Genomic DNA, 15,612 nt, shown 5'->3' with positions numbered 1-15,612 from the left:
TTGAAGCCAGTTGAGACGGAATTGAAACTTTTTTATTTAATCAGAAATATCAGAAGGTAATCACTTCGGCATCCACAGCAGGCATGTCTATGCCCTCCCCACCAAGAACCAGGCTGCCCTTGGGGAAACATAGCTGGATTCATCACTCTGTACAAGTCTGCTCCTGACACTCTGAGTTGACTCATAGAGTGATGTCTGTTTTATAAGTGACCTTATAAAACAGGAAGTCCTGTCCCCAGGAAGTGTAAATGATTCTCCCGATTATTTTAACTCAGGGATACGACTCTCCTTCTCCTCACCAGACCCTCTCCCCCAGGAGAAACCATTTTCTAAAACTCTGTCCCTAACCTCTTTATCTCCAACTACAGGCAAATCAAAAAATTTAGAAGAGATAACTGTGTCATCCCCTCAACGAGGACCTGGAACTTCTGTCTCTGACAATGTGGAGTTCAGCGACCCCTGCCCTGAGGTCCGGGGGAAGCTGCAGGAGATGTGTCGCCATATGTGAGCACCTCAAAAGTTGGAGGTGGATGGGAGAGGAGGGCATGGCTGCCAGTCACCTGTGTATACATAAAGGGGAAGTCACAAAAGTGTTTGAGTACCAGGAAGTGTCAGCTAACCAGTGCCCCTAACAACAGTGACAGGGTGATAGGTTGTCCCTAGTCCTTCCTCACAATCCTTTTCAGTCCTTATACAGCCTATGAGGAAGATGGGATTTATGCCCATTTTGTAGGTAAGGAAATTGAGGCATTGTTTGAGGTACCACAGCTTGATGGACCTGACCTCAAGGCATTGATCTTTGCCTCCTCACCAGTGATACCCCTTTATGGGACTTCTTACAGTATACAGCGTTTGTGCCCTGAATGTCTCTTCCTTAACATAATTTGTCAGAATTCTCCTGCCAAAAAAAAAAAAAAAAAGAAACACCTCTTAAACAGCAAACATTGAATGGATGGTTAATGATATTTATGATATTATGGGTCCAACAAGTCCTAGCAAGTTAAGTCTACATTTCTCTCAAGGCCCAGATGATGGGCCATAAAGGACTTTTTAACTTAGTCACATCTAAGCCATATATGTCTTAGGCTCCCTAGGCTATAGAACATAGATTAAAGGAAGCCACTCAGTTTTGCTCCTTACTATGACATTCTGGAAGGAAACTCTCTTTCCCTATAACCTCAGGACTGGAGGGTGAGTCTCCAGCTCCCCCAGGTTCCCCTTCGGCACACAGTTCCACTCCATGGGTCCTCGCCTAGTGATAAAGATGGACATGACTGGTTTCAGAGCTGTACTGGTCTCTTCCCAGTTCTTCCTAAAAGTACTAACTTTAAGGATGAGGGGTAGGAGGTGGGAATGGATATTTTTGAGAGAGGGAAATGGGATGGGAGTTTTAGGAGCTGGGAGGGGCTGTGGAGAGCCTACCTGGTGAGTAAGAATCAAGTGGCTAGAAGATATGTTGGTCTCCTTCCCTGCAGAGAAGCCGAAAGGACCTCGTGGAGAGGGAGGAATATCTTCTACCCCATGATCTTACGCAACTACAAGGCAAAGATGGCCTCTCATTCAGTGTTGACCCTGAAAGGGGACGCTCAGACCCTGAGCTCCCAGCACTCTCACCCTCCAGGTGCTCAGACTTCCATTCCCGCCTCTTACCAGCCTTCCATCTCCCATTCTCACTTCGGTCGGCACTCTCAGGAGTGGAGGGGAGGCAAGAAGACCATCAAGTTGCACTATACCTTCTATGATGGGTCTTCCTTCGTTTAGTATCCTTTTATTTGGGCTGCCCCTTGTCCCCGGCAACTCAGCCCCAGAGAACTTCTAGGTCTGAGTATTTACTTTGGTTTTTCAGTCAATCCAGGACAGGTCCTCTAGGGTCTTAAGAGTTTTTCCAGGTCAGAGAGGATGCCCGTTGGAGAACGTCCAGGTGGGAAACAGTGGATCAGGAAGTCACCTTGGACCCCTGTGTTCCTGGCAGGGGTCCTGTCACCCACTCCCTAGCATGTGCTAAAGCTGGACCAGACCACAGATGCCCAACCCATTTGGCAGCAAGGCTGAGGTCAGAGAGGGCAAAACATTTATTCCAGGTTTGTAGTCTGAGTTGGATGAGATGTCAAAGAGGGGAGACACTAAGCCATTATTCATTCTTGTCCCTTCATTGTAGGACTGGGTAGTATGACTCACTCAATATCACAAAAGGAATTTGATGGCAGAGCCTGGCCTAGATTCAGGGCTGCCTCATCTCTCCTTAGGGCCCTATCTCTGGCACCATTTTTATGCCTTTTAGGATTATTTTCTCCAGTGGAGAGCAGGATAGAGAGGATGGAAGGGGAGTGATAAAACCACTGGGCATTCAGTGTCCCCTACCTTTGGAGAATAGGGCTGCTCTCTGAGCTGTCAAACAGGCTGCCCAGACAGGCCTGCTTGGCAACACCCCCCTCAATTCATTTGGCCTCCTCTCCACTGAACTGGAAATTCAGAATTTAAGTGTCCTGTCAAAGGAATCCTATTGTTTCTCTGAGCTTAAATGAGTCTGTTCATCACACTCTTTTCGTCCCTGCTTCTAATGTGCCCTGTGATATTGAACACAGCAAACTCCTTCCAGGGTAGCTGCTACTACTTGTGGGTCATGGGGCTGCCCTCTCCCCACTTTTTTTTTTTTTTTTTTTGACTCTACACTGCATTGAATAGGATCATCCCCTTAAGCTCCTCATGAAGCTGTGGCTATGAATTAGGTTGCTACTGGTGGGACAAGAGAGGGTGGACTAGTTTACAATCAGGGCCCAACACCAGCCTGCTGAAATCCATGTTCTCTCACCTATCTCAGAGTCTCAGTCCCAAGCCCAGCCTGGGTGGTACCACCCAAAACCTGCAGGCCATTGCTACTGGCATGCTTGACTCATACCCCAACAATGAGCATATCCTGGCAATTAATGCGTTTCCTCTTTGGGAGTCCCAAGAGGCCTGGGTTTGGGGCTTAGTTCTTCTTGGTGACTACTGCACACAAGTCACTTTATCTCTCTGGGCCTCCCTTCCCTCTATTTTAGGATGAGGAAGTTGGACTCAGTGATCTTGAAGGAGAAATTCTGTGTTACTGTGTTCAAATTGTTAAAACACATGACGCAGCTGTTGGATCCCTCTTGAGTAAAGCAAATGTTTGGAAAACACTCCCCTTGCCTCACGGCTTCCACAGAACAGTAGGCTTAGCAATTGATTCTGTTGTCACAGAGATACTGGGCAAAGCTCTCAGGTAGAAATGATATATCTGCTCTTGGGATGCCAAAAAGCTCCAAGTCCGGATGGGCAGACCCCAGAACCATCCTAGTATTCATTTCACTTGGGTTGTCAGCAACTCCCTGAATCTCTTCCCTCAATCGCTAATTTCCCACCAAATTTCCCTTAAAGCCCTTTTTCATATGAAGTATAAAACTCATCACATTGATATAAAGATATAAACCTTAATCATTCTATGTTCAGTACTGTGCTCAGCACTGTTCCTTTAGGGATGTGTTGAGCACTCAGAACCATATGGCAAAATGCACATACCATAAAATTTATAGTGAAGTGTATAATTTAATGGTATCAAGTGCATTCACAATATTATACAATCATCACCATCATTTAGTTCCAGACTTTTTCATCATCCCAAAAGGAAACCCCATACTTATTAAACAGTGACTCCCATTTTCCTTCCCCTTCCCTTCCTGACCACTGCTAATCTGCTTTTCACCTCTATGTACTTGCCAACTCCAGATATTTCATATAAGTAAAATCATACAATATATGGCCTTTTGTATCTGGCTTCTTTCACTTAGCATAATGTTTTCAAGGTTCTTCCACATTGTACAGTTGACCCTTGAACATGGCAGGTTTTAACGGTGGGGGTCCACTTACAGGTGGATTTTTTTTCAATTGACTCATTCAGTTCAATTGGCCCTGCTCAGTTTAGTAGTCTGAAGCTAAATTGATGTGCAAAGTTCAGTTGATCCTTGCAGCTCAAACTTGTGTTGTTCAAGGGGTCAACTAGAGGTTGGAAATAGTTGAATATGGAGGGCCAACTTAAGTTATACACGAATTTTTCCACTGCACAGGTATTTGGCACCCCTAACCCCCACATTGTTCAAGGGTCAACTGTAGTATGCACCAGTACTTCATTCATTTTTTTTTTTTAAAGTGGGGTGAAATTCACATAACATAAAATTGATTCTTTTAATATGTATAATTCAGTGGCATTTCATACATTTACAATATTGTGCAACCACTACCTCTATCAAGTTCTGAAACCTTTTTGCCACCCCCAAAAGAAAACATCTATTAAGTATTCACTCCACTTTTTCCCCCACCTCCAGCCTTGGCATCACCAATTTGCTTTCTGTGTGTTTGCCTATTGTGGACATCTCATATAAATGGAATCCTGCAATATGTGGCCTTTTGTGTCTGACTTTTTTCACTTATCAATGTTTTCAAGGTTTGTACATGCTGTAGTATTCGTCAGAATTTCCTTCCTTTTGGTTGCTAGATAATATTTTATTATATGGATAACACCACTTTTAAAAAATTCATTCTTTCATTTATGGACATTAGGTTGTTTCCACCATTTGGCTATTGTGGCTAATGCTGCTATGAACAATTCTTGTAGAAGTTTTTATTTGCACACCTGTTTTCAATTCTTTTAGGTCTATATCTAACAGTAGAATTACTGAGTCATATGGTAATTCTATGTTTAATTTATTGAGAAGCCTCCAAAATGTTTTTCATGGTGGCTGCACCATTTTACATTTCTACCAGCAATGTGTGAGGGTTCTAATTTCTTTATATCCTTGACTATACTTGATATTTTTCAGTTTTTAAATTCCAGACATTCTTGTGGGTGTGAACTGATATCTCATTATGGTTTTGACTTGCATTTCCTTCATAACTAATGATTTCAAGCATGTCATGGGCCTTCTTTGTATATATATATTTTTAGAAATATGTATTCAAATCCTCTGCTCATTTGTTAATTGTCTTTTTCTTGTAAGAGTTCTTTATATATTGTGGATATTAGAATCTTATCAGGTATATGCTTTGCATATATTTTTCCTGTTCTGTGGGGTGTCTTTTCACGTTCTTGATAGCATCCTTTGGTGTGCAAATTTTTAAATTTTGGTGAAGCCAGTTTTTCTATCTTTTTGTTTCTTGTAGTTTAGTTTTCATATCTATGAACCCATTGTTTATTCCTATGTTTTCTTCTAAAAGTTTTAAAGTTATAGCTCTTACATTTAGGTTTTTGATACATTTTTGAGTTGACTTTTATATTTTTGCATGGTGTGAGATCAGGGTCCAACTTCATACTTGTACATGTGATAACCAATTGTCCCAGAACTATTTGTTGAAGGGACTGTTCTTTTCCCCATTTGAATGGTCTTGGGACCCTTGTTGAAAATCAATTGACCATAGATGTATTGGTTTATTTTTTTACTCTCAATTCTATACCATTGATCTCATGTCTGTTATTATGTTTTGATTATTGTGGCTTTGTGGTAAGTATTGAAATCAGGAAATGTGAGTCCTTCAGCTTTGTTCTTTTTTTTCTCTCTCCAAGGTTATTTTGGTTATTTGGGATCCCTTGCAATTCTATATGAATTTTTCTATTTCTGCGAAAAAGATTGATGACATTTTGATAGGATTTACATTGATTCTGTAGATCACTATGGGGAATAATGCCATTAGCAATATTAACCCTTCTAATCCATGAATACTAGCAACAAATGATGTGAAATGCTGTATGTACAATAGAAAAGCAATGAACAAAAGGAAATGATGCCATTTACAATAGCATCAAAAAGGATAGAATACTTTGAAATAAATTTAACCAAAAAGGTGTAAAACTTGTTTACTGAAAACTATAAAATATTGTTGAAATAAATTAAAGAAGACTGAAATGAATGGAAAGACATCTTGTATTTATGAGGGACAGCTGATTTTTGTGTGTTGATCTTGTATCCTGTAACTTTCCTTTGCATGTTTCTAGGTATTTGTCCTTTTCAACTAGGTTACCAAACTTGTAGGTGTACAATTGCTCATGTAATTCTCTTATGATCATTTTTCATTTTTGTAAGTTCATTAGTAATGTGTTCACTTTCATTTATAATTTTAGAAATTTGAGTCTTTCTTTTTTCTCACTTTAGCTAGAGTTTTGTGAATTTTTAAAATCTTTTCAAAGAACTAATTTTTTGTTTTGTTTGTTCTCTCTATTGTTTTTCTATCCACTATTTTTTTCTCCTATGCTCTAATCTTTATTTCCCTCTTTTTGCCAGTTTTAGCTTTAATTTGCTCTTTCTTTTTATAGTTCATTAAGGTGGAAGTTTGGGTTATTGATTTGATATCTTTCTTCTCCTTTAATGTCAGTATTTATAGCTAAAAATTTATTTCTGAGCATTGCTTTTACTTTATTCCATAAGTTTTGGTATGCTGTGTTTTTGTTTTCATTTATCTCAATTTTTTCAATTTACTTTGTGATTTCTTCTTTATCCATTGATTGTGTTTTTTAATTTCCATCTATTTGTGAATTTTCCAAATTTCCTTTTGTCAGTGACTTCTAGTTTCATTCTTTTGAAATATATTCTCTAAGGTTATAATCTTTTAAAATTTATTGAGACCTGTTTTGTGGCCTAACATGTTGTCTGTACCAGAGAATGATCCATGTGAACTTGAGAAGAATGTGTATTCTGTTGTTGTTGGGTGGAATAGTCTGTATATGCCTGTGAAGTTTAGTCAGTTTATAATATTGACCAAGTCCTCTATTTCTTTATTTATTTTCTAATTGTTCTATCCATCATTGAAAGTGAGGTACTGAAGTCTTCAACTCATAGTATTTATTTTTTTAATTCTATCAATTTTTGCTTTATATATCTTAAGGCTCTCTTGTAAGGTGTATATGTCTATAAATGTTATGTATTCTTGAGACAATGACTATTTTCTGAATACATAATGTCCTTTGTCTCTTGTAAAAGAATTTTTAAAGTCTCTTTCATCTGATAATCAATATAGCCAACTTTGCTTTCTTTTGTTTACTATTTGCATATCCCTCTTGATAATTTCACTTTTAACCTACTTGTGTCTTTGTATCGAAAGTGGGCCTCTTGTAGACAGCATATATGTAGATTATGTCTTTTTAAAAATCCATTCTCACAATCTCTGCCTTTGTTTGGAGAGTTTAATCCATTTATATTTAAAGTAATTGCTTTTGTGTTTGATTTTTTTGTAGCATGACATTTTGATTCCTTTCTCATTTTCTTTTCTCCATAGTTTTAAGTTATTTTCTTAGTGGTTACCCTGGTATCATGGCTTGAATGGTGTCTGCCAAAAATATATGTTCACATGAAACCTCAGAATGTGGCCATATTTAGAAATAGGGTTTTAGAGATGTAATAAGTTAAAATGAAGCCATATTGGATTAGTGTGGGCCCTAATTCAAGAAGACTGTAAAACAGAGTCACACACAGGGTAGTTAAAGCCATGTGATAACTAAGATAGAGATTATAATGATGCATCTATAAACCAAGGAATATCAAAGATTCCTGACAACCACTAGAAGCTAGGTAGAGGCAAGGAAGGATTCTTCCCCAGAGCCTCCAAAAGCATGGCCCTGTCAACACCTTGCTACTTTCCAGAACTGTGAGAGAAATTTCTTCTGTTCAAGTGACCCAGTTTGTGGGACTTAATTATAGCAGCCCCAAGAAACTAATACACTTGATTATTACAAATGACAACAAACTAGTTTGAATTAATACTAACTTAGCCTTAATGGTATACAAAACTCTGCTTCTATATAGCTTATTCCTCCTTCTTTATGTTGTTATCACAAATTACATCTTTATATAGATTTATGCCATTAACATAGATTTACAATTATTATTTTATGCATTTGATTTTTCAAATCACATAGGAAAGAAAGAGGAATTGTAAACCAAAAATACTATAATACTGACTTTTAGATTTACTTATATACTTACTTTACTGATGTTCTTTTTTTCTTTGCATATCTTTTAGTTACTGCCAAGTATCCTTTCATCTCAGCCGGAAGGACTCCTTTTAACATTTCTTGTAGCAGTGAACTTCCTCACCCTTTGTTTATCTGGAAAGTCTTCATTTCTCCTTCACTTCTGAAAGATAGTTTTGCTTAATATAGAATTCTTGGTTGGCAGATTTTTTTCTTTCAGGCCTATAAATATTCCATCCTAGTGCCTTTTAGCCTCCATGGTTTCTGATGACAAACTGGACATTAATCTTATTGAAGATCTCTTGTACATGACAATTCTCTTTTGTCTTGCTGCTTTTAGGATTCTCTCTATGTCTATTGGCAGTTTGATAATAATGTGTCTCAGTGTGGCTATCTTTGAATTTATCCTAGTTGGAGTTTGTTGAGTTTCTTGAATGTGTAGATTGATGTCTTTCATAAAATTTGGGGAGTTTTCATTCATTATTTATTCAAATATTCTTTCTGCCCCTTCCTCTCTTCTTCTTCTATTGGTCATCTTATTATGCATGTGTTGGTCAACTTGATATTCTCCCACAGGTCTCTGTCTCTCTTCATTTTTTGTCATTCTTTTTTTTCTCTGTGGTTCACCCTGGATAATTTCAGTTGATCTCTCTTCAAGTTCACTGATTCTTTCTTCTGTGCAAATCTACTGATAAACCCATCTAGTTAATGTTTTCATTTTATTTATTATACTATTCAGCTTCAGAATTTCTATTTGGTTGCTTTTTATAATTTCTATTAATTTATTTTTTATCAGTTTGTGGGAAAGGATTAAGAGGGTCGATCCTAGTGCCAACCACTGAAGTTTTTCTGTCCAGGGTAATTCTGAAATTTCCTGCAAACAGGATAGTAGCTGACCACACCATGTCCCTCTTAGTTGGGACCCATGCTTCTTGGGGCCTCTTGGTAGGAAATGAGCAGGTATATATTGACTGCTGTCCTAGATTAGTCAGAAGGGGAGGCAGCCTGACAGCATTAGAAATATCACTGGCCTCAAAGTTAAGATACTGGCTCTACCACTTCCTTGTGGTGTTATGTGAGGCAGACTATTTCTTTGCACCTTGAATTTCTCAACTAGTCCTGGTTTGCCCAGGACTTTCCTGGTTTTAGCAATGAAAGTCCCACATCCCAGAAACCCCCTCAGATGCAGGGAAGCCCTACTCATCTGCGAGATGGAGATGATAATATTTACTACAAGGTGGTTGTAAGGAATAGAAAGAATATATAGGAAAGCACCAGAGGCATTTAGTTCCAAAATCATTTCGTTGTTATGCAAAGTGCAGGGAGGGTCTTTGAAAACTGGGAATGTTACCACTTAGCTAACACTTAGACTTGTAGACTTTCTTTCCATGGAGCATCTGAGAATAGAGCCTGGAAAGTTTTTTGTTAGTTCTACTTAACCTTTTCTGCCAGCTATCCCTCCGGAAACATTGCCATGTGTCAGATCCCCACGTGCTGCAGAGGGAGACCCATCACCTGCCTCTTTAATGACACACCCAACTTCTTCCTGGCTCTGTTCAATGCTGAAGGCCAGGGCTACGTTCACTACAACCTAAAGGCCTGGTGAGTGGGTTGGAGGAATTATGGCCCCATGGACGTATCTCTAGGGGTGACAAAGGGGAGCACTTAGGTAGCAAGTAGAAGTCCCTGGGGAAAGGAGAGGCCAGGCAGTGTCCAGAAGTTTAGGAAGGCAGAGAGGCAGTGCCTGCAGAAACATGGGTACTTTGAGGCCCTCACTTGCTATATCTGTGTCATAGCCAATGAGAATGGCAACTCTCCAAGATCTACTCCACTTGTATCCCCACAGCACTAAGACTCTGATTGTTGACTAGATTCATGGAACAATTCTTTAGTGGAGAGAAATGTTTTATACCAAGAGAGTGTGAAGGGAGAGGTCACAGGCACCACTTCTGTGGGGTATTTTTTAAAAAGTACATATTTTTGCCAGCCAATAATTGATTTTTCCTGGCCTTTCATAGAAACTATTCTTGAAAGAAATTACTCACTTTCATATTAAAGATGTTCCCATTTTGATGCCTAAGATCTTGCATACTCAGGATTCTGAGCAACAGAGCATACATCCCATTTCTGTCCCTCTTGGATTTGGTCTGAGCCTCCATCATTTCCCTCAGACCTGTCCTTCCCAACAGATTCTCCCATTAGCATCAACAGATGTGAAGGGGCCTCAAACCATATTAGGCAAGAGAAGTGAGGCTGCCTGCAGGAAACCATGCTTTCTCCAGCTGGGGCAGAGTCTCAGAGCCCTGGCTGCCTATAGCCAGTGGTAATAAGGGCTTCCTTCAGGGACCTGGTGGCAGTGCCTCACCTATGTGTCTCTCCTAGCTGCCCATATGTCTTGGTCTTGGATGAGGAAGGCGGGACTACCAGCGACTACAAGGGCTATGCAGTCCACAAGTGGAGCTGGGCTTCTAAGACGGAGACTTTGCTCTCCCTGGAATATAAGGTAGGGGTTGGCAGCACAGGTGGGGCTGCCTTGGCAGCCTCCCCTGGGCTGCTCAGCATCAAGAGCCAGAGGACTACCTGTAAGGCAAGAGCCCTGCTCTCCAGAAGTTTGTAGTCTCATTCAGAGGTTCTCAAGTTGGTGGGCAGTGGTCCAGGGCTGGTTAAAGTGAGCTTTTCACCAGCCTACAGCAACTGTTGGCTGCTATACTGAGCTTTCTTGGTAATATCATTCCTATGTTATTTTTATTATTAATATTAAATTTTGATAGTTTAAATGTCCTTTCTTTTAGAAAGTAACCATTAAATAGTTAGTAGTTTTATTTTTAATGCCTATGCATTGAAGTAAGAAAAGTTAGCAATTCTATGTTGGTCTCCCCAGTTTTTGTTTTTATAATTTTACTACCTGTGAAATTAAAAACTATGGGAGTCAAAGAAGGCTGACAGACGCAAACCCTTTTTTCTTTCATTGGGTTGTTCAGACAGCCATTAATCAAAGATTTGTTAATTTATTATTCAATGTTGAATTACTAATATTAAATAATAACTTAAATTTAAGCTATTAATAAAACAATTAGGTGTGCTTGTCACTTTATCTAAACCTGAGTTTCCCATCCTTAGCACTACTGACACTTGGGCATGGATAATTCTTTGTTATAACTGTGTAGGATATTTAGCAGTATCCTACTAGATGCAGTAGTACATCCTTCTTCAGTTGTGACAACCAAAATATATCACCAGATGTTGCCAAATGTCCCCTGGGGGACAAAATTGCCCCTGGTTGAGAATAACCAATCTAGGGGATATAAAGATGAACAACATCCCTTGAGGAATTCAAAAGTCTGGGTGGGGTTAATAAGAACACAGGGTAGAGAAGAATAAGGGGTGTGAGAGAGGGACAAGCTCATAGGGTTGGGATTCAGAGAAAGATCACAGAACATAGAGTCTACCCAAAGTGGCCTAAGAGTAAGAACCCCAAGGTAAGGATTATGGACAGAAGCACCCTTGGAGTGCATGGTAGGCATCCTGTTCCTAATCTCCTGTCTCCTGCCCTTCCTATTTATCCTCTGCATAGGCCAATGCATTCTTATCCTTAGGTCCTGATTCCTTTAGATCAGTGAATCTCTGCTCAGAAACATTCCATCTCTTGAACACATCTCAACCTTCTGACCTCCATCCCCAATACCAACCTGAAATGCACTCCCTCGTTTTCTGCCAATCCAAAATATTCTCTGTTCAACCCTCAGACTTTCCCTTTTTTTTTTGGTTAATCCTCACCCAAGGATATTTTTCCCATTGATTTTTAGAGAGAGTGGAAGGGAGGGAAGGAGGTGGGGGAAGAAAGAGAGAGACCTTGATGTGACAGACACACATCAATTGGTTGCCTCCTGCACATGCCCCGAGTGGGGCCAGGGATCAAACCTGCAACCCAGGTACATGCCCTTGACTGTGAATTGAACCCGAGACCCTTTGGTCCCCAGGATGATGCTCTAACCACTGAGAAACACCAGCCAGGGCCAGACTTTCCCTTCTTTGTGGCACTCCACCCCACACCCCTTTGTCTCCTCACGTTGCCCACAGCCTGGATTAGTCATTTGATGATTAGTCATGCAATGAAGGGGCTTCAGCGCTGGTTGCATATCAGAATCACATATGGGACTTTAAAAATGCATATTTCAAGGCACATTTCCAGAGGGATTCTGATTCAATTGGTCTGTTATGAGTTCTGGATTTTGAAGTTTTCCTGAGTATTTCTGATACTTGGCCAGGTTCAAGATTTTCAATCTAGTAGTGTATTGAGTTATTGTCTTAAAATTTAACTTTTTATAGCTGAATGAAAGTTTATAATGTAAGAAGATTATAAATTGGTTACAGCAGGCACCATATGTTGTGTATCAGTGTGGCTAAATAGAGAACTGGGATGAGAGTCTGAGGAGCGAAGTACTAGTGCCAGTTTTTCTGGACTCCGGCTGTGCAGCTTTGTGAAAACCACTCAGCATCTCTGACTTTGGTTGTCTCACCTATACAAGGTGGGTCACCAGACCTGCTCTCCTACCTTGAACTGCTTTTGTGAGAGCTAAATGAAATAATGGAGGGGAAGGTGCTTTGATATCACCAAAATGTTTTAGCAATGTATTCCAATTATTTGCTCTGTTCCTTGGAGCTGCATACAGAAATACACAACAGGGCCTGGAGCAGTCAGGAGTGGCTTGGAAGACAAAGTGTCCCTTGAGTTATGAGTTTGTATGCATATGATTTACATAGATAGAAGAAGGAAGCAAGAGGATTAGGTGTAGAGGGAATAGTGTCTGCAAAGGGCCAAAGTTGGGACTCAGTGTAGTATTGTTAAAAGTTCACAAGTGTCTCTTGTGAAAGAAACAGGGCCAAGAGATATATGTTGTGGTGTGAAGGTGAGAGGTATTGGATGTCAGGCTAAGGAGTGTGTATACTCTCTTGGAGGCTGCAGTGGCCAGTTTGTTTTTACCCAGTACAGGATTTCCAGTGCTCTTCAGTCCTTCCTGAAAATCTAAGTTTCTTTCTGGTATCATTTCTTTCAGCTCAAAGAGCTTCCTTTAGCATTTCTTGAAGTGTAGATGTGCAGGCAACAAATTCTGTTTTCTTTCATGTGAAAATAATGTCTTTATTAAAGGATATTTTTGCTAGATCTAGGATTCTGGGTTGACTGTTTGTTGTTATTGTTTAGCATTTAAAGATGTTGTTCCACTGTGTCTGACCTCCATAGTTTATGATCAGAAGTCTGTAGTTATTCAAATCATTGTTCATTTTCTCTAGCTGCTTTCAAGATTTTATATTTTCTTTGATTTTCTAAGTTTGGATATGATATGTCTAGGTGTTGTCTTAATATTTATTCTGTCTGGGATTTACTTAGCTTCTTGAATCTGTAAATTCATGTCTTTCACCATATTCAGGAAATCTTACATTAGAAAAAAAATTATACTCCAGTCTCCCTCCTTTTCTTCTGTGACTCCAATCACATGTATTTTAGACCTTTAAATATTGTTCCAAAGATCCCTGAGGCTCTGTTATTTTGTTGTTGTTGTTCACATTTTTTCTTTTTACTTTTCAGATTGATAATTTCCATGGATTTATCTCTAAATTCACTAACTTTGTCCTATCATCTCCATTCTGCTATTATGCTAATTCTATGATTTTTTTTATTATTATTATTTTTTTTAGAGAGGGGAGGAGAGAGAGAGAAACATCAATGTGAGAGAGAATCATTCATTGGTTGCCTCCCATTCGAGCCCCAACCAGGGACTGAACCTGCAACCTAGGTGTGTGCCCTGACCAGGAATTGAACCCACAACTTTTTGATGCATGGGATGATGCTCCAGCCAACTGAGCCACACTGGCCAGGGCCTATGAAATTTTTAAATTTCAAATAGTGTTTTCAGTTCTAGAATTGCCATTTAGTTCTTTCCTGTATTTTCTATTTCTGATATTTTCTAGTTTTTCATTCATTACAAGTATATTTTCCTTTACTTCATTGACTGTAATTAAATTAGGTGGTTTAAAGTCTTTGTCTGATAATTTCAACATCTGGGTCATATCAGATAGAATTGGCCTCCATTGATTATCTCTTGCCTTGAGAATGGCTCACACTTCAGTGGTTCTTTACATGTTGAGTAATTTTAGATTGCTGACATTGTGAATGTTATGTTGTGGAGCCTCTGGATTCTGATGCATTTCTCTGAAGAGTGGTAATGTTTTTGCTTTAACAGGCAAGGAACTTGACTCATACCACAAACTTTGTCTCAGCTACAGTGAGACAGCAGCTCAAATATCAGTTCAGTTTTTTTTGTTTCCCTAGCTGTAAACTGTCTTTTTAAAAATATATATGTTTTTATTGATTTTAGAGAGAGAGGAAGGGAGAGGGAGTGAAAGATAGAAACATTGATGGGATAGAGTCAACATTGATCAGCTGCTTCCGGCATGCCCCCTACTAGGGATTAAGCCTGCCACCTGGGCATGTGCTCTGACCAGGAATCAAACCAGTGACCTCTTGGTTCATGGGTCGATGCTCATCCATACAGGCCAGGCACTGTAAACTGTCTTGAGTCTGCCCTGCTCATGCATAGTTCATGGATCAGCCAGAGATGTGGACAGTTTATTAATTGAATTTGGGGCTCTCATTTTCTCGCTCTGTCCCTTCTGGAAATCTTTCCTTACTTTTTTGTGACTGTACTTGCCCCAGGTTCTGGTTTTTGATTATTTGAACCAGAAAAATGGTAGAATTTGGGCCATGACTGTGGCTTGTCTTTAGGCTAAAGCTATAAAACAGAAACTCATCCCATGCTGGTCCTTTCCTTTAAGTTTTGCCTCTTCAAAATCAGTCTGCTCCTTTAAACATATAGAAATATGTTTGGGTGGTTTTGTCTCTTGTGGGAGTTGTGGGGTTTTTTGGTGTGTTTTTTAAGTCTCTTAGGAGCTGACTCAACTATACTGGAAATAGAACCAGCTGGCTAGTTGGCTAGTTTTTAAGTTGAGGGCTGGCATGCTTAGTCTAGCATCTGTGTGGAAGGTCAGCTGGAGAGGGAAAGATCAATGAATAGGCTAGTAGAAAGACTGGGTGGGTGTTACTAGCCAGACCTGACATGATTAAGGGTAGTAGCAATATTTTTAAAAAGCTATTTCAATAAAAAGAATTTAGTGGCATTCAGGCATGGTCTGTAAAGGACAAATAAGAGGAAGAGGGAATTATAGATGACTCCACAATGGAGTATGTATCTTCTGGGTGGAAACAAAGAAGTTTCTGAAGGTCAAAACTCAGTATGTTTTTAAATATTTTGATTGGGTTCAACGGTCAAATCTCTCCTAGGGTGAGAGATTGGGGATTATGGATATATGTATCTGGGCTGGCTCTTGAACTCCTGAGCAGATGAGCAGTGACTGAGTTTGTATTGGGGGCATTCGGGAAAAGAAGAGAAACCACCCAGGGAGCAGCGAAAATAAAAACAGCTGTATCATGCTAAGCCCTTTGCATGTGTTTTCACATGAAATCTGCTCAGTGCCCTAGGAAGCAGATTCTATTATTGTCCTCAGGCTCAGAGAAGGGAAGTAACTTACCTGAAATTGCCCAACTGGTAAGTGACAACACTAGGATTTGAACCTTG

The 15,612-nt window shown here is 39.6% G+C and overlaps 1 protein-coding gene across 1 annotated transcript in view; it reads left to right on the top strand.

The window, feature by feature from the left end:
* Positions 1 to 15,612, top strand: part of LOC308568092 (uncharacterized protein C3orf20) — a 51,188-nt gene that overhangs the window by 15,484 nt on the left and 20,092 nt on the right. The window contains exons 4-7 of the mRNA XM_081160539.1: positions 369 to 504; positions 1,476 to 1,760; positions 9,431 to 9,580; positions 10,361 to 10,481. Coding sequence (XP_081016665.1) covers positions 369 to 504; positions 1,476 to 1,760; positions 9,431 to 9,580; positions 10,361 to 10,481 — 692 coding nt within the window. The remainder of the gene's footprint in view (positions 1 to 368; positions 505 to 1,475; positions 1,761 to 9,430; positions 9,581 to 10,360; positions 10,482 to 15,612) is intronic.

Source organism: Miniopterus schreibersii (assembly GCF_964146895.1).
Source record: "Miniopterus schreibersii genome assembly, chromosome: 15".
NCBI classification, from domain to species: domain Eukaryota; kingdom Metazoa; phylum Chordata; class Mammalia; order Chiroptera; family Miniopteridae; genus Miniopterus; species Miniopterus schreibersii.
This window is presented reverse-complemented; position numbering and strand designations above follow the sequence as displayed.